At 31.4% G+C, this 25,661-nt stretch overlaps 2 protein-coding genes across 5 annotated transcripts; both read left to right on the top strand.

The window, feature by feature from the left end:
• The first annotated feature begins 267 nt into the window (after nucleotides 1-267).
• Nucleotides 268-2,160, top strand: LOC111035796. The gene has a single exon (XM_022317572.1). It carries the CDS (start codon nucleotides 268-270, stop codon nucleotides 2,158-2,160), a length of 1,893 nt encoding a protein of 630 aa, XP_022173264.1.
• Nucleotides 2,161-9,783: 7,623 nt separating this feature from the next.
• On the top strand, nucleotides 9,784-19,776 carry LOC111035792 (U3 small nucleolar RNA-associated protein 6 homolog). 4 transcript variants are annotated; one of them, XM_022317566.1, is made up of 11 exons: nucleotides 9,784-10,013; nucleotides 10,435-10,631; nucleotides 10,722-10,848; nucleotides 10,915-11,067; nucleotides 17,066-17,430; nucleotides 17,511-17,642; nucleotides 17,706-17,928; nucleotides 17,997-18,221; nucleotides 18,994-19,267; nucleotides 19,341-19,488; nucleotides 19,562-19,776. In XM_022317566.1, the coding sequence occupies exons 2-11, from the start codon at nucleotides 10,558-10,560 to the stop codon at nucleotides 19,611-19,613; spliced, it is 1,773 nt and encodes a 590-aa protein (XP_022173258.1). In that variant the 5' UTR covers nucleotides 9,784-10,013; nucleotides 10,435-10,557; the 3' UTR covers nucleotides 19,614-19,776. The 4 variants fall into 4 exon arrangements, with proteins under 4 accessions (XP_022173258.1, XP_022173260.1, XP_022173259.1 ...); XM_022317568.1 differs by lacking the exon at nucleotides 9,784-10,013 and adding an exon at nucleotides 10,052-10,211; XM_022317567.1 differs by lacking the exon at nucleotides 9,784-10,013 and having other exon boundaries at nucleotides 10,284-10,631.
• The last annotated feature ends 5,885 nt before the right edge of the window (nucleotides 19,777-25,661 follow it).

The raw sequence follows: 25,661 nt of genomic DNA, 5'->3' as shown, positions 1-25,661 counted from the left end.
ACCAGCTGAACGCCGCCTCTTGGACCTGACTGGTCGACGACAACAGTTCCTTCTCCGGCTGGTGCCGCCTCTTGGCCCAGCTGTCTCGTGTGTTTGTGAATTTTTCACGCAGCTGTACGCCGCCTCTTGGTCCAGCTGCATCTTCGTCAATTGTGAATTCTACAACTCTTCGTGTACGTGATGTCTTCTCCGACCATCTGTACGCCGCTTTTTGGAGCAGTCTGGTCAACCTACTACGTTATGTGAGTTCTCTTTTCTATTTTTACTATGGCCGCCCACACTGGCAGTAGCCAGGTGGCCGGGCCATCAAATCGGGCCGATCCGGAGCCGTCACCAGACCGTGACGAGTCGGATAGCGACTCGGTGTCCGACGGTGGTAGCTCTGGGGTAAGCGACGCACCCGTGCCCCGTAGGCAACCCACGCTCGTCGTCCGCAACCTTACGGTATGGTACCCACTACCCTCGACTGTTGAATGCCCGCACGACGGCTGCCCGGCAAGATTCCGGGTAAAACTGTGGACTAGCGCCAAACAGTCCGTCACCCGGCACTTGCGTGACTTGCACGAGGAGGCCGATTCCACCGTGGTGCGCTGCGTCGGGTGTCGCACGGTACTCGGAGTGCGGCCCGGAGCCCATAAGTGCCGGCGTGCTATCGAGGACGACGCGGGTGCTATCGAAAGGTTCCCGTGCACGGTAGACGGCTGTACTGACTCTTTCCCCAGCAAGCAAGGCTTAACGAACCACCTCCGCAACCATCAGAGACTTGACGCCCTCGAAACCGCAGCGGTCCCTCTGCCGACGCCGGCAACTCGTCATGGGTTACGCGGCAACCCGTCTGCGCGTCCAGTGCGCGGGGGTGATGCCCGCGTTCCAACGGGTGTGACGGCAGACGTGCCAAGGATACCGGCTGGTACCAGACCGCCGGACACAGGCGGCACGTCGCCTCCACCCACCACATCGGATGCTGAGCCAAGGACACTGGCTGGTCACATACCGCCAGACACAGGCGGCTCAGCCCGACACACGCGAGCTGAACCAAGGATACCGGTCGGTAAAAGACCGCCGGACACAGGCGGTTCAGCTTCGCCCATAGCAGGAGGTGCGCCAAGGATACCGGCTGGTAACAGACCGCCGGACACAGGCGGCGCGCCCCTGTCCCCAGCAAGAATACTGATACCCGCCACCACGAGACGGGCGACTCCCAAGGTGATCCAGTCCTTGTACAGGCGGAACAGGCGGCGGGCAGTTAGGCTTATAGTGTCGGGTGAGGGCCAGACCTGCGACGTTGCGGTCGAGAATGTTGAGGGGCACTTCCGCGACGTCTGGGCGCCATCGGTTTGCGATGCGTCGATTTTCCAGCGGGTGGAAGGCCGCGACCCGGTACCGATGGGCCCGTTCCTGTGTGCCGATGTGGCGAAACGCCTCAGTAAATTCGAAAACACGGCACCAGGGAGTGACGGGCTCACGTACCGGCACTGGAAGCGGCTCGATCCGGAGTGCACGGTCCTGACGGAAGTCGTCAACATGTGCCTCCGGTTCAAGATGATACCCCCCGCGTGGAAGAAAGCGGTGACGGTCCTCATCTTTAAAAAGGGTGCAAGGGAGGATCTCGGCAACTGGCGGCCCATCTCCCTCAGCCGCACCCTATACAAACTGTACGTGGGTTGCATCGCCGGCCGGCTGACCGAGTGGCTGGTGGCCAATCAAGTATTGAGTCCGTGCCAGAAGGGCTTCCTGCCCGCGGACGGCGCGTTCGAACACGTCCACACTCTCAACCGATTGCTTGAGAAGGCCAGGACCCATGCAAAGGACAAGTGCGTGGCCTGGCTGGACGTGTCGAACGCGTTCGGAGCCATCCCTCACGCGGCCTTGGAGGCGGCTATTGAGAGCAGCGGGGCGGGCGAAGACCTCCTCAACATAGTGCGGGACGTATACGCAGGAGCGTCATCTTCGGTCAGCGTGGCCGGAGGTATGACCGGCGATATCCCGGTGAGGTCCGGCATTAAACAGGGGTGCCCAATGAGCGGTTTATTATTCATTATGGCCATCGACCCGGTCGTAGCCCGCTTGCAGGGCACTTCTGCCGATCACCGGGTGTTAGCGTTCGCCGACGACCTCTGCCTGATCGCCGACAGCCCGGGGGAGCTCCAANGTACATAATACATACAATGTATACAATGTAGAGTATTAGTATAAATGTATAATTTACATTTAGCCAAGTTTATTTTTCGTGTACGACGGCGGACAGGTATAACTATATTATTTGTATGCTTCAATGATGACTCAGGGGCGTAGCCAGGGGGGCTAAGGAATATGAGGCTGTAGCCCTATCCCCCAATACAAAATTCCTGGCCGTCACATGAGTGGTGGTGTATCTTGTATCTAGGTATATTGAACGTCATCAGTACGTTTATATTATTTTGATTGATCGAAGTTACGTACATCACGTTCACGTACATCATACATCTACGGAACATTGACTAGTGTTTTAAAACACACGACATTTCTCACATATATTATAAAACAAACCATCACGACACGAATATTTTACAGACATTTTACAGACATATAGTAGGACAACTAGAGGGCACCATCAGTACACGACAGCCGTCGTCGACGACAGACGCGGTGTACTGCATTAATTGCCGCACGTCGTCATTCAGATAGGTAACAAAGCCGCCGAATTTTCGTATGCCGAAACTTCGTTTGAAGTAATTGTGGACAATGCGGACTTCGGGTTCGGGGTTGTATTAAATGACAAAATATCAATCTACACTGATGTTTAAGTGGATAATTAAGGCCTATAGTATAATATATACACATATATATAGATATATTATATATATATATAAATATATATGTATGCAAAATATCTGTACGGCTGTACATAAATGTTATAAGTACCTAGGTATTATCTAAATAATGTTAATTTTATTTCAGGTAAAATAACCCAGTGGAATTTACTAGAAAAAAGGTTTAAAAGGTCGCAATCGGTGGAATTTACATTTAAAAACTTATACAAATATTTATTACCTGTTTATCTAACCGGTTTACATTAATAAAGTTTACAATCGCCCCCATAAAGTTGTACGTGAATCGTACAAAACAGGTAGGTAGGTACATAATGACTGAAAACGTAAAATACGTCTACCTATAAAGTATAAACCATATTGACCAAAGCCGTATAAGCACATACGATTAACGGTGAGGTACATCACATTGAATGAGTAGTTATAACTGATTATAAGTTTTAAATGCAAAATATTAAATAATTTCGAATTATATTTTTTCATTTTATAATGTAAAAAATATTTTAAAAAGAACAACAATGTTATTCAAATTGTTTGTTTCTCACATTATGCGATATCCATCGGAATATTGTACAGACACGGGACGATAGTATGACAATGAGAGGGCGCCAGTGGTACACGATCGTCGTTGTCGACGGCAGACTCGAGGGCCGCCGAATTTCGCCGCACGTCGTTGTTCCACGTAGGTATCATTCGCGTCGACGGTGGTGGCTGTCAGCGGCGGCCGTCGTCGAATTGTCGTACGTCGTAACGTCGTTTTAGTAATTCTATAGTGACAACTTGTCACTGACAAGTATAATCGTGTTGTGTTCAAACGGTTTTTTACGAGTTCGTATGTACTTTGCAACTATTAAACAAAAGAAAAAGCACGTTTGTGTAGAAACAGACAACGAAATACGTGTTTTTAGAAAATAATATTTCGTGTATGCGTCCGTTTTTCTCTGACTGTAGATAGCGCTATTGAGCTGTACTATTTCTTTGATCGTATTGTCGACAATATTAATCTATCAAATAATATATTTATTTGCAATTATCTTCAACCAGTGAAGTGTAACACATAAAATATTGACGTGTATGACCATTTCCCAAAATGCGATTTTTTGAAAATCGATATTTTCGCTTTTTCGAACACGCTCAAATTTGAAACTGCAATCGTCTTAGAATTGCTTCTATCTTTAATATACCTCAGTGATGTCCAGAGTGTATCGCTTCCTTAACGACTGCGAACCGCTTCAGCGACGGTCAGTTTCCTTCCGCTGCAGATGGTTTGAACTTTCTGAGGTGTTTTCACCCAGATCGTTCATGGTTCTGTATTTCGACGGGCTCGTGGCTACGCCAGACCCGATGCGGTCCGTCACCTGGCCGATGCGGACCTCGGAATCGTTAACGCTAATTTTTTTCTAAAAACCTGGAGATTGTGGAGGTCGCTCCTGCTCCTGTTGTGCCATCCGTGTATCCGCAGTACCCCGGATCGGCGCTCATTATTATTCCACGGCCCACTGGACTTTGGGCGGCTTTGTCACCCATTTCACTTACCGTCTCGGCGTGACCGTCGACCCTCGGCAGTGGGAAGTATAATCAGCTCTTTGGCTTTTGTGCCGGCGTTTTGCCCCATACAAAACCTTAAAATGCTGGTCGAAGCAGCCTTCATGTGGCTGACGTAATTTTAATTTTTCTGCGGGACCTTCGGGTCCAGGTACTACACGCCCCCATGCGCTAACAGATAAAAAAAACTCTCCTCGTTTGTTTGCTCAAACGCCACTCCAAATATTTATCCTTAAACATCTGTTCTTATCAGCTTAACATCTGATACACCTTTCATTGAAAGGTTCAAATGTTAAACTAATTTTTTCAAAATTGGTGGAGACTTTGGGGCTTGCTCCTGCTCCACCGCTGGTTGACCCGGTATTGCAGTACCACCGGGAACGGCCCACATATCAAATGATCGTAGTAGCATAAGTAAAGGAAATTTATTTACAAAACTAAACATTTTCGATTTTGAAACTTGAAATTTTTCGATTTTCGAAATTTTTGATTTTGAGTTTTTCGAAAAAAAATTTTGGATTTATTTTCCTAATTATAAATTAGTGAATTTCTGATGCGTCCGTCTATGATATGGTTCACGTATTTCGAAATTTAGGATTTTGGATTTCATCTTTTAATAAATTAAATCCCTAGTTTCCGAAACTTTCTGATTTTTCCCCAGTAATATATTACCTATTGCACTTGGATTGAATAACCCAATTTTGGTTAAATACCAATTAATATTTCGTGTTACACTCAGAGGGGTGGGGGGTCTTTAGAGTTTTTCTAAAATAATTTTTAATTTAATGTCATAAATTAGGCCAAAATAAACACGGCCGACGGTTCTGGTTACGCCTCCTGTATATTGGAATATATTGTTTCTTATAAATAATTTAATTTCTAACTTTTCAGATCTACCAGTTCAACAATAATATGTATCTAAATTATATAATACAATTTTATTTCATTCATTCATGTACCAACTATATTATGTCTAATCCATGTCCGATACTTTTTTTCATAATGTATTATATCTATTTAAAAAAACGTTCCATTTACTATATGTAGGTAGGTAACTATTATTGTAATAATCGATTTTTCGATCATTCTGTAATTGCCATTATCATTTAATTCAGGCCCATTTAGTCTATACTATAACCCATGCTCAAATAATATGAAGAAAATATTATTAATAATAACTATTCTTCAGCCGATTTTCTTGATTTGCATTTTTACGAAGAAGCGTTTGATTTTGAAGTAAAGATTAACAAAAAATTGCTAAACATTAAAAAATATTATTACGGTAGTAGTTATTCGCGTTTTTGTATTCCGTGTCATAACAAATCGACGTGAGTTGCTGTCTGCTGTGTGCACACACACACACACTCGTGACCTCCAACAAAGCTCTACGTGCCTATTGCCTACGTGTACGACAACTGTTGTGTTCGATACGAGTTTTATTGTAATGGCAAAAAAACTGCTCGCCAGTTACTGTGTCGTGTGACGGTGGTGGCGCGAAATAGTAAGGCGGGGAGGATGGCTAGGAATATATTGTGCACGAGAAGAAAACGTCGAAAATAACTATACTTCTTTAAATAATGTTTGTATACATATTAATACAATATTATGAAATAAATGATCAAACCATGATCAAAACATCCAACAATTTAAAAACAAAATACATTTTATCTTAATTCTGTGATCAAAACTTCAAAACGTGTAAAGTTTAGTATTTATTTAGTATCTGTTTTGAATTGACTAATTGCCGCCAATTTTATTTTGCATCAGACATTTGAAAAAATCATGTAAATCAGTGCAGTTTATCTTCAGATTTGATAATTCGTTATTATTCCTCATAGGATAATTCAATATTTCAATATCATAGGTGATAGGTAAATTAAACATTTATGTTTTTGCTTGAAAATAGCGCGTGGGCCAGAATGAGAAAATAAACTGTGCACAGACATCCTCTTTTAGTAAAACACCAATCCCAACAATTATATAGAATACACATTTGTATGGTCAATACAATTTAATAATTCATTTAACTTAAACAATTTTTTCATTTTTCAAGTTGAATATAATATAGTCAAATAGAAAAAATGTAAAACTGATATTTCGAAACCTAATAATATTAGTCTTAATTTTTGGTGATACCAAAATATTCAAATTTCCTTTCATTATTATAATATTCTTCATTGACATTATATTATTACGTTACTTAACTCGGTAGGTAGTTCCTTAGTTCACTAGTTCACTATTAATACGTATTCGTATATAGTTGATACAACAGTAAAGTCTGAAATACTGAATTTCGTATGAAAATTAAATAGCATAACTCGTCAGTCATCAACTGTTTGGTCGTCGTCGGTTGGCATAAACATGAACAAATGTGGGTTTTGGACCATTCGTGTAATATTAAATTACAAAATAAATATCAGTTAATACTGAGGATAACAACTAATTAGTCATAGCGTAATGTTTTGCGTTATATTATCAGGGTTGGGCAGTATCTTAGATACAATTGTATCTTGTATCTTATATCTCGATACAATTATACTGGATAGAGTATCTTGCATCGAGTATTTCATGACATAATTTAATCGAAAGATAAGATACTCGATACATAAATGCGACACTTAAAAAAATTAATTGTTTACAATTATTTTCACTCGCCTATCTAGTAGTATAATAGTCCTACATACCAACTACGACTGTTCGACTATATTTTCAGTATATGTGTAAAAGGCGAGGTAAATTTAAATTTATGTATTAATTAATTAATTTCAAATTAATAACAATTCTGATTTTTACTATCATAATTAACTTTATTTTGCGAATACAAATGCAAATACGTAGTTATACAGCCTACAGGTGATTTTTCGGAAGTTGTAGCCTACAATTTTTAACCCATTAGCCATTAGACATATTTAATTATATTTGTGGACTGTGGCACACCACCTATGCATTTTGAACTGAACTTAACGCATTTACAGTCTATTGTAGATACCCATATGGCTGTATATGGCTGTATTAGATATCCGTAATCTGTACGACATAGTTCATACTTCATAGTGCATTAGTGCATCGTACATGTATATTGTATAGTCTACCTTTCACGTGACCGATGAAGGCGCGTTAGTTTATTTCACAAAAAATATAAAAAAACAATTTTTTTTTCAGTTGTGTAGTCCTTTAAGTATGTAAAGACACGATACGATCAGTAGATACCTACAATAGATACGTACTTATTGCGTATATATGTAGTTTATGAGCTATGATTATCTAAATAAAAATGTACATGAATAATAATTAATTGTGTTGTAGAATATTATTATTAAGTTATTAAATATGTGGTCTTTACTCTATATTAACTAATTAATACATATATTTATGTTTAAAATAACATGCAATTTAAAAAAAAATTTATTTGATTTTTAATTTTTGATCAAGTTTCTATGTGTTTTGTTATTCATTTGTTGTCATTATAAAATAAATTTGCTATTAATTATAATTATCTATTTATTGAAGAACCAAAATAGAAGAGATTATGTAACGTCAAATGTCAATACATTTTGTCAATTTATTATTTATAGTTATCTATAACACAAATGTGCTAAGTTACAACGTACAGCCAGTAAGTTTTTTCAGTTTATATTTTATTTTTATAATATTATATAGGATGTTACGGGAAGACCTTACAAATTAAATACATTTTGTTCTAATTGTAAAACAGAAAAAATTAAAAAATATTGATTAGAACAAAAGCTATTTTATTCGTCAGGTCTTCCAGTATAGGGACCACTCTTTGGATGTAATATTATAATAATAATATGTGCAGTACCATTTTTTTACAACAAGAAAAAAAACATTAAATGCTATTTTAGAAATCTTTGTGTTTATTTTTGTTTTATTTATATCTACTTAACACGGGGGCCTAAAATGTTTAAACACGGCCCTTGTAAAACCTAAATATTAGTGTCAAATATTATTAATTCAAGCAATTGCAATACAGTATTTTCCTATACAATTGGTAAAGACAGTGTGATGTGATCCTATTATATACCTATGATAGTATATTAGTATATTAGTATAATATACTATATATATAATATGATATACTATATACTATATCATCTATTATGATCATTCATGATAAAAACGTGTATGTGAATATAGTAGTAAATTGCACTATTGTAATTCGCAATAAATTACCGTATTTGGCGTGTCTTAAAGTAGCTGTGAAATATAATCTTTAATATTTAACATTTTTGTTTGGTAGTCGAATCATTCATGGTTAGGAGTGCTGGCGATGGCCGACGCTCGGAATCGCGTTTCCTGTGTTTCGGTTGGATTTTTGAGTTTTGACCTGCTTTTCTGGGTAGGCATTGGATCAATTGAGACTAATTGGCCCATAATAATATTATATTAGTATGCGTTTCAGCAAACAGGATATCCCAATCAAAATTTGACACCGACGTGGCAGGGCTCAAGGCGACTTAGCTCCGTCTATAACAATAATTAAGATAAATAACGACTTGGGATCTTTACTCACACCGATACTACTCCACTTTGTAATTTAATTCTATGATACATTATTTTAACGATATATCAGTTATAACTTATAGCGATATCGACTTTATAGACCGGGCATTGATTAAATACCTACTACACTTCACTACGATCGTCTTTATAATCTTAGACCTCGGTGACTACAGACTGGTGACAATTGACAAATTAGCAATCTGTGAGAGGTCGTACAACTTGCCAACGATGATTGTGGCGTTGCCGTATAACTATTATTATAACTAAACACCACTGTCACAATATTTTTATTCACGACGAAAAAACATTTACTTCGTCATGATAGATATTTCCGGGTATTTCTAAAGAATTAGGCAATGGCTAACGTGAAAGAACGGTTTTTTTCGGTGAAAAATAACAAACCAACAATAATTGAGTTTCGAGATATTCTGTATAACAGTTTTGGTCTGCGAGTACGGTCGTCCGCGGAGACAGAGCGGCGTCGGGCGGGCGCGTCGACCGACGAGTGTGTACATCAAGGGACACAAATACACAATAGCACAGACTAATCGAATAATCTATGTATAAAAAAATGACCTAGTAGCGGTTTCTGCGATAGTGTGACAACGGTCGAGGTCGCCGCACATCCAACAACAATTTCAAAACAGAATGAATTAGATTGTGTCGATGATCAAATTGCCCATGTGACAAATGACAATAATTAAAACTTGAAACGTGAAAGATTTACACTGCATTACTGCAAACACAAGATAAAATGCCCACGGTACCAGAATCCAATCAATAATAACAATAATCACCACCTTCTCGTGGATCGCCATCGATTTTTATCGTACGATACTACGATGCTCAGCCCGCCGACTATTCTGCTCGACCACGAATTAAATGATGATACTATCATCATACGGTCATGGGTACACAGTGTGCTATACGGGATGCCCGACGAACTCGAGAGCTTATCATCGGGAGATGCAAAATTAAAACCTTATCAATCACTAACACTATTTAACAATTTAACAACAACAACAACAATAAATAATAATTTTAATTCATAATATTCTAGTGTCGTCACGTTTAGAACCTAAGACCAAACGGCAATCACTCACAATTCTGAAGTTATCTGATTACAGCTGTGAGGTAAGTACGTTGTTTACGATTTGAATTTTTTTACAAACACATCGTGCATGCTTTATTTTAATATCTTATGATTTTTCTAATCTGCCCAAATCAAGATTTCGATGTTCTATACTATCCATAGGACAAGAATTGAGTAAAGAAGAATGGGGGTCCTTAGGGCTAAGTTCAACAAATCTTTTGTTAGCTTACGATTTAATGGTACTGTTTATGATGGAATTACAAAAATGTTTGAATTGATAAGAATTTAGATTATTATACTTTTGATTATGTTATTCTATTCTGTCCAATTCAACTATTTAAGTACCACAAACAATGATCCAAATACCTATCTGTTAAAATAGTGCTCTACATTTTGGCATATTAGTGTTTTTGACATATGATTTAGTCATGTTTTATTTCATGCTGAAATTGTTTCTTGTAGGTTGTTATTACAATTGTTTGGACGTATTCATTTGTTTGATTACATTACATATTCCACCCGAAGCATTGTCTTTTTTTTGTCTCAATCAGTTTATAAAGAAATCGCAAAAAATAGTTATTCATCATGTCAACGGACGAAGTGGAATCCGAAATCCATTTCATGAAAACTTATTGCATAATGAAATGGGACGAACTAATGTAAGCATACATTTCTTAATCCAGTTATATATTTTAATCACATTCCTAAAATATATGGATAATTTTTTTGACTTTATTTTTACATTTAAGAAAACTCAATGATAATCGTAAATCACTTAACCAGAAAATCACACTTGGGTTGGCTACCAGAGAGGATTTGATGAAACAAATAAAAGTTGAGCTAAGTATGCTGGATACGTGTCAACTTAAAATTGATGTAAGACTTCCTATGTCATTTGATATTTTTTCAATTATTACTAATAATATTATTTTTCTTTTATAGCAAGAAATGAAAGAAAATGATACAGCATATATTAACACTGAAATTCTTACTATTTTATCAAATCGTATCAATGATATGTACAACAGTATGTTTTTACTGTTTCCTGTTGAAAAGACTACATTATCAGAATATATAGAATTTTGCTCAAATAATGTAAGTGAACAAATTACAACATCAATACTGGGTTGTATGGAAAATTAATTAATTTTGTGGATCAATCTTAAGCCACTAAATCATATTTATGGGACCATTAGCTCACTATTGATTCAACAAATATTTAGTTATGTTCATGCAACCTGGCATAATGGTTTTAAATTTTTATACACAATATGGGATGTGGTTTTTTAATTGCTCTATTGTCTATAAACAAGGATGGGCTTTAACAGGTTAAAAATTTTAATTAAGTTAGAACGTTAAGTTAATATTAACTAAGTTAAATACCTCGTTACTTTTTTTTAAACTAATTTTTAATTTAATTAGTTCCATTTTTAACTTATTTAACTCCAAGTTATTTTCAAATAAATGTATTAAAATGTTAAATTATTGCCTTATGAAATATTAGATAGGTATCATAGTTTATAGAAATTTTAAAGAATAATATATAGACAATGTAGAATTATTAGTTAGTGATTAATGATTGTTTCCTATTGATAAATAGTCGTACTTAGTTATAAAGATATTACTAAATGTTTATATTATATTATGTATAGTATATAGTCATACAAGTAGTATATACAACACAAGTTATATGATACTAAAGCTATAGTGCCCTAATGATACTAGGTATTATTTTATTATTATGGATTTACAAATTAGGATTACTCTATATAATTATTACTCTATATTACTCTATATCTTAACTGGTCCACTCTAAAAACAAAATAAGTAGGCAGTTATTTTGTTCTCATATTATATTTACTACTTTTATAATTGCCATGTATTACAAACATAGTTCTAATAAGAACATTGGATATATTATCAATTTATTGACCCCCCCCCCCCTTCCAACTATAAACATAACCAAATTACTCCACTACTACACACACAACAGGCACTTATCACACAAAATCAATAAAAAAAATTGTTACTTCGTTTTAACAATGTACCTATAGTCCTTAATGGTTGATAATTTTAAGAGTACGCTACACCCGCATGTGTTATCTCTTTCTTACAAATGTTAAACATAGCAAAAACTGTTTTGTCATAATTAAGACATTTTGAACTATAACTAACTAAGAACATTTGCTTATTTTTTGATATCAGAACTGAAAAAAAGTTATTTAATTATGAAAAACACAAAAAGTATGAATTTTGAAACAATAAAAACCTTTTTTTTATAAGTGATAATAAAAAAATAAGAAAGATATTTCATAGATTATGTTTTCGAATATATTGTGTATCAATTTGGAGTCTTAACTATCACTATAGCCTGAGTGGTTCTATTCTGCGCAAAATAGTTTTTGCCATGTTTTACATTTGTAAGACGGAGACAGTACATGCTGATGTAGCGTCCTCCTAAATAGCGTTTTCAACTTTTCAGTTTTTTTATTTTTTATTATTAAGATAAAAATTCAATCCGTAGCTGCTATGGCCATTGGACGTGACATTGCATTACATCTTGTAGGTTGTAGATATTAATAAGACATATGGATTACAAAATAGTTAATAATGGTAAATAAATACCTTTTTTTTTCTTAATAAATAAATAATATTCTTGAGTTAAAACAAAATAAGATATGCAAACAAATATCAATATAAAATATAGATATAGATATTGAATAAGTTACTTTAGAGGTAAATTTTTTCAGACTATTATAAGACGTGTTATTGTGTTATCTCAAATTGTCTGATGACAAATATTTATTAAATAAAATCTTAGAATTTTATAATTGTTATTTATACAGCGATTTTCTAATGTACATCCGAGATCTAGGACAATTAAACTCCCTAATATTTAAAAATAAAATTGAGGAGGCAAATACGGCCCACTGACTTTTCTTAGGGATCTCTAAGACTCCGAGCTTGGAGACAAGCCCGGCACAGAAACCCGAGTTTGAACGCATTTTAAAAAATTTTAGGTAAGTTAATTTTAACTTAGTTAATATGTTTAAACCATTAGTTTTTAACTTAACAAAGCTAAAATATAATGTTATATAACTTTAACTTATGAGTTTCAAAGAATTGTTGCTTGCCCGGCCTTATCTATAAATACTATTGAAAAATCTCTAGAGCTTGCTTTATATTATAATAATTTTAGTTGTAAGTTTATGGTGAACAGTGGTGCCAAGAACGTGGTTCAATTCTGGCAACTGCCTGACCTAATTTAAGAGTTAGGTTCCTAGTATATTTTATTATATATTTAATATTTATATTACTATATGTATACAATAGTAAATTATTTTACCTAACAATACGATAGGTTGAATTAATTTTTGGTCAGAATATTACATTTATTATATTATTGCTAGGGCTCAGATTTCGATCTTTTCAAAGTTTTGTCTTTAATGCTTGAGACAATGCTTTACAAGATACTAATGTGTTTCAAGTACACACTATGCTAACATCAAACTCTATTTAAGTTTTTTAACAAATATAAATGCTTTTAGGTCATTTAAAACATATTTCTAGAAAAATAACGAAAAAATAATAATATATAGAGTGTAACAGGAAGACCTGACAAATTAAATAACTTCTGTTCATATCAATATTTAAAGTTTTTTTTATATATAATTTATTGTCATTTACTTTACATGTATGGTATAACATTTTTTATTTGTATATTCATGTATCATTATTCAAATTCATTATTCACGTTTCAAAATTGAATTGAATAAAAATTATTTGTAAAAATTATTTTACAAATTATACAATCATAATATCACCTATATTGAATATAAAAATATAAAAATATTAGAAATAAAATTAATTATATGTTAAAAATTGTAATAGACAATCTACACAATTTCAAGCATCGCACATTAAATTTAATTACCTAAGTTTAGTTTAAATATTTAGAAAATCATATATGTAATGATTCTTTTAGTCATTACAGTGCTTTCTGAATTCTAATATTATGAGTGAATGATTTTGACACCAAATTATTCAGTTGGAGTTACATCATAATCGCGTTTATTTTGAGTTTACTATTAAAGATGCCAAAAGCTTAACAAACAGTATTTTTTTGCAATTCTACAGCATTGCGCCTGTACATCTTTTTTAGATTTTTTGATTTCAGTGTGAACTTTTCATGAGGAACCTTGTATTAAATTGCCTTAAGTATAAAAATGAAAGATTTTATATATTTTTTGTTAGTGGGAAACTGGGCCCTTTTCAACTTAATTTAATAACATTTTTATTGTTGTGTATAATTTATTAATATTTGTGCTTAACAAAAAAAATCAATAAGACTAATAATTATATGTAATAATATATTAGTATTCACAAATTATATACCTATGTATAAAGATCACACTGTATTGGTTACTAAACATTTGTAACTAAACATTTTTCCCCTTGATTTTTGTTTTTCAAATTATTGTAAAGTGTCATTGAAAATTGAAATCTATTAATTGAAAAATAACATTTTATAATGTTATTGACTGTGGCTTGTTCTATATTTATTTTTTATTATTTTCAACTCAGAAAATTGTGTTTTGGCCCAACAATTGGAAACCAGGATGGTTAAATACAATATAAATGCTATTACAATATTTGGGAATAACTACATTTTACAATGATTTTTAATAAATTTAATACATCACTTTCATCAAATTGCATTTTACAATTTACTTATATTCAAAAACGTTTTAAAATTGAACAATTGAAAAATCAATATAATTTTTATAGAAATAAAATTCTTAATGCTCTTTTGAACTTAAGTATCTGGATCTGCTCAACAACATAATTTAGTAGTAAATAATATGTAAATATATTATGTAACTATATGCAGCAATTTTAGTTTCTAGTTCTAAAACAAATTTATCAATAATGATATAATTAGTTTCAATTCTCATTTTGTCTTGCCCTTTATATACAACTTCTTTTTTACTGCCATTCAGTTCTATCATCAGGATACTTTTTTCTTATTCTGTATATATAGAGTCTCTTAAATTTGACCTAATAAACTAAACCTAATATAAATTATTACCACTTACAACCACCGATAATAAAAATATATATATATATGCGTACAATCAATGTAGTTCACAAGTCACAATTCCTATTTTAATTTACAAACTTTATCTTATTGTTATCAATATTATTTAAATATCAATTTAATATTTATCATCATTATTTAGAATTTTTTTGTGGTGTGAAATTAGGAACATTTTTATTTTAAACTAGGTTAAGTACCTAGTAAAATAATTTTATTTTTAAAAACTTTTATACATGTGTGAGCATTTAAAACAATATTGTGTGGATAAAAATAAGCCTCCAAAATCAATGGGCCACAAACCGTGCCCCAATTAATCTAGGCTTGGTATCAACAAATATTTGATGATTGTAGACAGTTGAGGATATAAGATAGGATGGGCCAATTTACCACTAGTTACGCTGAACTCAAGCATAGCAGTAACATAACTATAACTAGAAATTTTTTATGAAAACAATTTATAAAATTAATTTTTTTGTATTTTAAAAATATTGATGTTTCATCTACACTTATTTAATGTTGTATTAAAATTTGTTGGTGATCCCTTCCAAGCATTTAATTTTAATATGTCGGTGCCACTGATAGTAAGTGATGACTGATGACCATATTTTGCCCAACGAGAGAATGCAACTAGGCGGTGACCAAAACATATCAGGACTGGTGACGACCGCAAACCCTATGGTGGGAGAATCTATACCTTGCACTGTCATTTGTATGCACGACAGATTTGCACCCTTTTGCTGAATAGAGTACATTCAAAAATGATGACTAATAATCAGGGCTCAGGACTTAAAGCATTTGATTATTTTTATGGATTGACTTAAAATGTAACGAGAGTGCTATAGAAGTGTATGTCATGTTAAAATGCGTTCAATTATGGAATTTGAAAGTGCTTTTTTTGCTTTTTTCAGCGATTTTTCAAAAAGACACTTATTTCCAGTTGTTCTGATTATTTTTTGCTTTATTGACGAGTTTTTCTACTTATTATGGGTTTTCATGCAATGTTGTTTATGATAGATTTTAAATTAAAAATAATTTTTATTTTATCTATGTTGTCGCGTAGACAAGTAATCCGTCGTCGTCCATGGCATCGTTGCAGGATTAACAAAAATATCCTAACGCTCAAAATAGAACTGGATTTTGGGGAATTAATATAATTGAGTTCATGTTTATTAGTTAATAAAAATAAATTTATTTGACCGTCATGGTTTACAGGTATGATAAATACAAAAAATATTTTGATAGATTGTTAAGATTTGTTTTGATTTTAGAGTTAGACATTTTTCTTAATCATTTTGTTTCAATCAATTTTTTTTTTAAATTTGACTCAAATTCAAGTTTTTAAAATGCTTAATTGAGTGCTTATAATGATGTTTTTAAGCGCTTTTTTGAGCACTTATATTAATGATTTTAAGTGCTATAAGTCCCGAGCCCTGCGTATAACTATTGTTAAAAATATATTTTAGACTACCAGTTGAACACTATATAAAGATATGTATGATGACAATTTAATGCCTTATATTTTTATTGTTGTCTCACATACATGCAATCCAAAATAATATTAGTATCTTCAAAAGTTTAACTGTCCTGTATAAAAAAACTAATCATTAAAATATAAGATATAAGTAGATAGCAATAATATCATAGACGTATTAAATGTAGTACTAGTCTTCATGGGTAATAATCATCAATCATCCAATAATTAAATAAATAATAATAATAAATAATAAATAATATATAATTCTTCTTTTAATATAATTTCTATTTCAATATTTTTTCTTTCTAAATAATAATAACTATCATTTTAATGTTGACAATAATTAATTAATTATTGTTGTATTAGAAAGTTTTTGAATACTTTAATTTTAAAATAATTGTTGAAGAAATATGCATACATAGTATATTTCTATTTTATTACCAAATTAAAAATAATTTATTGATTCAAATTTGACTGAATTATGATAAATTAATTTAATCATTATAAATTCATGATTTCAGACATTGTTTATTACTAAATGTAGCAACATGTTAGATACTCTTATGTCGAGATATCATAGTGATCCTGAAGTGTACATAACTGCAGCAACATATGAATTTGATGATCGAAATGATGTAGAATCAGCTAGAAAATATTTTGCAGAAGGATTAAAATATCACGAAAATTGTAAAAATCTATATGTAGAAGAGTTCTGGGTAGAAGTACAACATTTAGAAAAGACTGCAGGTGCCTCACTACCAATTGCTATTGAAAAATATAGAAACCTCATAAAACGTTTTGAAGGTGATATCGAATTTCATTTTATATTATTGGACAGAGCAATACAATTAAGCTCAGCAGGAGAATTGCAATGTAATGTTGTCAGGTATTGATTAATTTTTGTTATTAATAATTTTTATTTTTAAAATTATATTTATATAATATATTTATATATTTTTTATGTAGAGATATGGTTAGAAAGTATAGACATAGTGAACTAATGTGGCAAAAATTAGCTAAAATTCATTTTGATGGTTTTATATATCACCAGGATACTGAGCAATTACACTATGATAAAAATTATACTAGTGGTATTAGGTCTGTATTTAAAAATTCTATGAGAAAATATGTTTTTATGATATTTATTTAATTGTTCTATAGAAACTGCATTAAAACCTATGAGGACGGATTGAAAGAAAATTTACCACTTAACAATAAACATAAGTTATGGAACTTTTATATTGATCATATTATAGAAATTCGGAAATCTTACCGCATGAAAAAAGAAACAATTAGAAATTTTATGAATGAAACTATGGAGCGAGCCTTTCAAGAAGCTCATGATAACAAGGCGTTACTTAAAGCTGAATATTACATTTATTGGGTACAATCTCACAATTAATAATTATTTACTTAATATAAACAACAATTTGTTCATTTATTTTTATTTAGGCTGAAAACACAAATAAAGACTGCCATAGGATTCTGAGAAAAGCAGTTGAGGTGATAGAAGATAGTGTAGAACTCTGGATTAATTTAATATCATATTATTTAAGCTATGACAGTCTGGAAATGGGCATTGAAGCCTTTCAAGCTGGTGTTCGGGCTTTGACAAGCAATTCGATGCCCTTATGGGAAATTCTAATTTTATATCTGGGAAACACTCATCCAAAATTGGTAAAATAAGTACCTAATATATTTCTATAGTTTCTCGATGATAAATCTTTACAAAATTAATTTATTGAAACTCGGGTATTTAACATTAACCCATTGATACTATACTCTGTTCAGCAAGAAAATGCACTGTTTCTGTGCACCCCCTCCTCCATGCCAATCTATTATCGATGGTGGTTTCCCCCATCGAGGGTGTCAGTGGAAATATTCAGAAAACCGGATTTTAGTAGCACCGCAGTGGGTTTTCTCCCTGTAACAGAGTATAGAATATAGATAGGTAGTTCATGAAGATAATACTTGTAAATTTTGTTGATAACCATAGTTATAAAAAAAAAATCATTAATAACATTTTACATGCTTATTAGCTTCGTTCTAGCTTTAAAATAAATTGTGTCTATACTCCATATCATTTTATTTCTGTATTTTCTTTCATACAGTATTAATATTTTAGACTACCTTGGACCATAATATTACATAGATTTAAATTAAAACATTTTATTTATATCTTCATCATTTAAGGCAATCTCAACTATATTTAACTTTTCTTATAAAATAACTTAAGACTGCCAATTAATTTTTTATTTTATAATAGTAATCACAGGCATTTTGTTTTGAAATCTTGTGTAAAATGTATTTTTTCCGGTAGCAGATATCTCCATACTACAGACATTATTGAATACTTGCCTTTTAAGTGCTTGATAGTTATACTATAAATATTATTTTCCCCCTATAAATATTTTATGATTTCTTTAAAAAAGTATTTATTCATATTTAGCTCCAACAATTATATCACGAAGGTTCACGTTTTCCATTCCCAGAAATAAATTTTGTAATCAGGCCTAAATATTTGGAATGGAGTGTAGTTCACGAAGGAATACTTTCAACTCGTGAATTGTTCATTGAACTCAGAGATATAAAACCAGAATGTAAACAGCTGTATACAACCATGATTTCATTTGAACTCGCTCAGAACTCCGGAATCACCAAATTGAAAACTATTAGAAAATTGTATAATGATTTATGTAATGCTTTTGGCTCAACAGATATTGGTGAGTTTTAATTTGTCCAATAGTTTGTTTTCTTCAACTTGTTATTGAAACTGATTTTAAATTGGTTATACAGGAGTATGGTTCGACTGCATCCGTTTTGAGTACCTGTATGGTTCTCCTAAATTAGTGAAAGAAATTTATAAAGCATCATTAGTGTGTTTGAAACCAGATTTAAGGAGTATTATGGCAGAAGAGTTTGAACAACTTAAGGAAGAATTCATGTATGAGTTACTTATTTATTGTACAACGTACATTTCATACATTTTCTGATGTTTTTTTTGTTTTGATTTTAAGGGAGGATGATCCTAAAGATGGAGGAGTTATTGTTATTGAAGATGATGAATAATTTTATAGTTACAACAAAAATGTTTTTAAGTAGTAAATTGGGTACTTCCTTTTTATGTCTGTGATATGTGGTATTAATTTAAAGTCTGTTTATTATTAATGATTATTTTTATTTATTTTTTAAGTGAAAAAAGCGTAAAACAACAAAATATTTATTTATTTTTTAATATTATACCTATTATTAAATATAATGTAACATGTATGTACAATATTTACGAGTAAGACATTTATCATATTGTTTAAGCAATTCATAGCAATAAAAAATAATAATATTGAATGTCATGGATGTAGCAGTTAACCCTGACTATCATCTAATTGGTAAATTTATTGAATTTTTATATACAAACTATTGAAATTATTTAATTAACAAAATTGAAAATAAACAAAAAAAAAAATATATATTTTAATGGCTCATTACTTTTATCAATAATCTTATTGTATTTAATAATTGACTATATTAACAATTGTTCAGACTTCTGTTGTTAACAATAATGATCATTTCATCAAAGAATAGCATTTACTCTAAGTGTTATTAGCTATTTCCTAAGTATTGCCTGAAGTGTAAAGATTTGTTTATTACATCAAAATTGAGTTTATTTTTCTGCAATAAATCAAACATCTGCTTGGAAATGTTGTGTTTGTTTAGCCGAAATCTGAGCCATAGACATAAGTATATAACTTAATCACTCTTATTTTATTGATCAACAGTAAAACTAGTTTAGTACTTAGTAGCAGTTGGATATACAGTTACTGTGTATACTGTACTATAGTAAAACTTTGATATCTTAAAATTAAATAAGTTTATTAAAATAAAATTTATTTTCAAGCTTTTAAAAAAAAAATCAACATTTATAGAGTAGAGACACGTCATTAAACACAATTCTTAATAATTTTGATATTAAATTTACTATCCTAATAGTTTTGGTTTTTTATTTAAGATTTAACTAACAGTTAATTTAATTATTATTATCCCTTCACTAAACAAATGACTTAGATTTTTAAATTGCCAATTTCTTTTTTCTACAAAATGAATGAAGGTTAAACATTTTAAAGAAATCCAATACTGTTTACAACTGTAAAAGGAAAAAAACAGTTTTTTTCCAGTATGTTTAATTACATACAATTTAATGTATCCTCCATAACACAATTTACAATTACTGAAAGTATTAAAAAGTACATACATTTAATCTTAGTAAGGTGCTAAGACAATTTCCTCAACAAAATGCAAATTAATGTCATCGTTTGAATAAAAATAATATGATACTTTCAACAAAATATCTTGATATGTATCAATTAAATGTATGTCTTACACTTAAGATTGTACTTATAAAGTATATAAATTAATTGGAAAGTCAGCAGCTCTAATTTAAAAAATAATGTAGATATTGAAGACTTTTGCCAAAAATTTAAAAATAGCTATTTTGTAGAATTATTCAATTGTAATATAGACAAAAACTTTTTTGAAATCGGATAATTTTAAATTGATGAAATAAATTTATACTTTCAAAAATACAGCATAATATTGTAATATTGTATCGTTTTCATATTAAAAGAACTAATGCTATACTTCAATATTCCAACAAATAATAATTAATAAACAACACACTAGTTGAAATCGTTTTATGATTCAATTTATGTTAAATGAATTGCTACGAAAAAGTTAATTTTATAGGACCATGATCTTTGTATCATAATTAGAGTTATAATCCAAAGTGTGCGAGATATTCTCAGTGATATGATAATTTTACTACAAAAATCATGAGCCTATAAAACTGACTTTTTTTATAGCAGTTCATGCTGGATATATCAAACAATTGTATGAAACAAATTACAAAATATTACAAACAATTTCAACAAGTACCTAGTCCTAGTGTGTTTTATATGACCTATTGGATTGTAACATTAATGATAACATTTTATTATGTACTCAAAATGCTAATACAGACATTTAGTAACAATTTCAAACACACAGTTTTTCATTTTTTGAGTTACTCTAAAAAAACAGAAACAGTTTTTGATTTAAAATGCTAGTTATTCCTTAATTTTTTTTCCTCAATGATCTATAAATCACTGTTTGTGTAAAAATACAAATTTGCAAATGATTTTACTAACAATTTTGAGCAAACGGCTGTAAATGCTTAAAAACATGAATATCCAGATACTAATTGTATAGGTTGTCTTTTTTATCTAGGGCAAAGTGTATGGTGTCAACTTCAAGCAAATTCTCTTAGTAAAAGATATAGAGAAGATGGAGAATTCAGTCTGAAACTACGTCAGATTATTGCTCTTGCAGTCTTGCTTATCTTCCACCGACCGAAATACCATATGCATTTGAAAAATTGAAATCCATTATTCCTAAAAAAGCTTCTGGGATAATGCAGTGGCTTAAGAACAATTATGTGCATTGTAGAATTCGAAGGATAACGAGAGGAGTTAATGTAAGGTATATTTATGTAGGTATATTTTCACCAACATCTCTTCCATATTTGAGCAAATGGAGTTAGGAATACCTAGAACTCTAAACTGCGTAGACAGTTGGAAACTCATGTTGGAAAATGTCATGTTTGTGTTTATACAATTATCGGAGAAATTTAAAAAAAAGAGAATTCAAATGGGACGGAGAGCCAAAGATATAATTCATCGAAGGGTACATACTCTAACTCTTAGAGAATACGCTGAACAAGAAAAAAAAAGTATTAGTGTAATTATAAATGACAGTAAAAATTGTTCTAATATATCATTTTTAAGGGAAATCACTCATTAAATCAGAAGTAATGTTGATGTTTTATTATTATTTTTTAAATTATTTTTAATCTTTGAGGCATCTTTTATAACCGTTTATAACATTAATTTTGAATGTAACATTGAATAGTAAATAATATAATATCTTATTGAATCTTTGAATAATTGTTGATACATATTTATTTTTAATAAAACTTGATATTATCGGACAAATGTGTTACTAATAGTTGTATAATTTTGAATGTAATATTAATTTGTTAAAAATAGAATATATTACTGAAAGAAGTGTACGAAGCCAATTCTACTACTATATTCAATATAACACTAATGACCTAAATATACCCAAGACTTATATTATGTATTGTTATAATGTAATACACATTAAAGATGATGAATATCTACAAATGATTGTGCCTAACTAAACAATGAGGTAACATTGATGTAGGACATAGGTCATAGGTACTTAGATTTGTAAATAATAAACAATGCTGGATTACAAATTTGGATTTCTAAAAAACGGATTTATTCTAGAAAAATTAAGTCATTTCCTGTGCAATCAACAAAACTAAAAAGTAGGTACCTAACAGAAAACTGTCTCACGATTACACACTAATATGAATTACTATAATTAAAATTTGTAATGGATGTTAAATATAAAACAGTTATTTTGAATTTATTTTTCAAATAATTAAAACTAATTTTTCAACATTATTTTTAAACGACAAAAAATATGATTTATAAAAAAAATGATACATTTTAATTTGTATTAGGTATTGTAAACAAATATTTTGGCTGAGTTTGTGGTTAAATTTTCAATTGTTTTTATAAATTCAATGCAAAAGACTAAAAGTACAATATAATATTAAATTAATATTTTTTATTAGTTCCAAAAGTGTAAGAGAATAAAAAGTAAACTGGGTCACCAAAAATAGAAAAAATTGCACTGGCTATACCAGTGGACTTGTAAATTTTTTTATGAACTAGAAAATACTGGCCAATTATAAGGAATCGGACAAAACCTGCCATTTCAAACATATGGATGAAAAAAGGCAGGTTAGATACTTGAAGTTGGCCCACCTTTCTTTAATTTTGTTCTGTACTTGAAAATAATTACTTTCATAATTAAAAACCTAACTTGTAAATTGTTGCTAAATGGTTGATGAGGGTTAAATTGATTTAAGAGAAAGTGGGCCAACTTAACGACATTATATTTGTGGGTATAATATTATAAGCGTACTGATTTGATATGAATTTAGCTGTGCTTTTATAAATGTTTGTAAAGTAAACAATGTTCCAACCTTTTCAACAACTTTCAGCAAAAACTATTGGATATAGATTATTGGGACTAAATTATTTTTACATTATACCTATGTATTCCATTATATACAATATACGGTCATGTTGCGTGTATTAACATATATTGAATTGAATTGACCATAGACCACAGTAATATTATTAACTATGTTAGCATGCAGGTCTTATATGAAGAATAAATTTTTTAACGAGTTATATGAGTACTTACTTTAGTAAAATATAGCAATTTAAAAAATGATTTTAAGTTATAACTAGGGCTCGGGACTAACACTTAAAATCATTAAAATAAGCGCTCAATTCAGCATTTGAAAAACTTGAATTTGAGCCAAATTTTAATGAAAAAAAATTGATTAAAACCAAATGATTAAGAAAAATGTCTGGATGCCTGGATTATGATAATTTATCATAATTAAATTAAATCGATTTTAAATAAATTCAAAATTATACAGCCATCAGGTCTATTGGATATTTGTATATTATATTGTTCGTAGGCTCACTCATTGCCAAAATTGTATAAAAATATTGACTCGGTATACATAATGCATATGTATAATAGTGTGTATAGACGTATAGTATAATTTATTTTTATCCGCACGTTTGGCTTATTAAGTAAAATGCTTGGTAAAATAATTTTTCTATTATTGTAGGTACATGATTTATTCTATGTATAGGTGGATATTTTGCATTAGATAAGATAACATCTAAGTCCGTGACAAATTAAAATTTAAAAGTCCATATATCGCTTCGTTTAAAAATGAAAACATCGACTACAAGGCATAATCCTACGCTTTTGCACAGATAATGTTCTTACTTAAAAGTTTGATAATAGGTGTGTCATTCACTCTAATAACAAAAGTAACATCACACTATTGATACTGATAAACAAATATCAATGCACGTTTTTCCAATCCATCAAATATAACGTATGCATCAGCGAAAGAATCTTTTCGGTTACATTTTGTGATCTTTGTCATAACTCATAATTATTAATCATACCCGAAAAATATATTTTATGAGACGGCGTTCTGCATATGCAATTTTCACACATGATGAAATAATGAATACGTTTACATTTTTATACTCATGATAAAGGTAATTGATTCTTGTTTATAAATTATAAAAAACACATGGTAATTCAATACACCTTATATTTTAAATAGATAATTAATCAAAAGTCAAATAACAGTTGAAACGCTAAAGAAATTCGTAATTCAAGGGCTATTTTGTTTCATCTTTTATTCAATTTTTCTCTGACACTAAAAATGTCTTTAAAATGTTCATCCTTTTGTACACATTTATGACATTTATTGAGACACTATAATTAGAAATAGGGGGAATATATTTTTGTACAAAATATTTATAAGTTTAGGCATAATATATATTCGAATAAATATGACGTATCTGCTTATATTTTAATACATATAGTTTTTAGTGGAAAACTAGATCTATAGTTTAATTGAAAACCTAAGTTAAAAAAAACCCTACGTTTTTAAAGATAATGAACAGGAAAAAACAGAAAAAAACGGAAAATATATAGAAGCTTTTTTTTACCTTCTCTACTAAAAATTAGATTTCACTATACAATTATTTATCATTAAATTTAAATTTAACACATCCGTAATTCGTTACAGTGACCTATTTAAGGTAGCAAAACCAGTTCTCCGGTTATTGCTTTATAAAATGTTGTGTTTAACAATGCTTCATTGTTTCTTTTAACACTTTGTTTTGTCTCCTGCAATGGGGGGGGGTGTTCTAAATTAGACATCTAGTGTAGGTAGCCTTTAAGTGTTTGTACTCAATACTGTGCTTGAATTATGCGCGGTGTAACCGAATTGGTTCTGAAACTTCTGAATAAGTTCCCGAGTTGTTACAAACTGTATACCTATCCGAATTGGTTCCCAGGTAAAATTTTCCTTCCCATTTTATACAGACTAAGGACTGTCTCAATCAGTGGAATATTTTCAAATTTTTTTGTAGTAGGTTAGTTAAGTGG

This window comes from Myzus persicae, unplaced genomic scaffold (assembly GCF_001856785.1).
Source record: "Myzus persicae strain clone G006 unplaced genomic scaffold, MPER_G0061.0, whole genome shotgun sequence".
NCBI lineage: Eukaryota > Metazoa > Arthropoda > Insecta > Hemiptera > Aphididae > Myzus > Myzus persicae.
The sequence above is the reverse complement of the archived record's forward strand: the minus strand, read 5'-3'. Positions and strand labels throughout refer to the sequence as shown.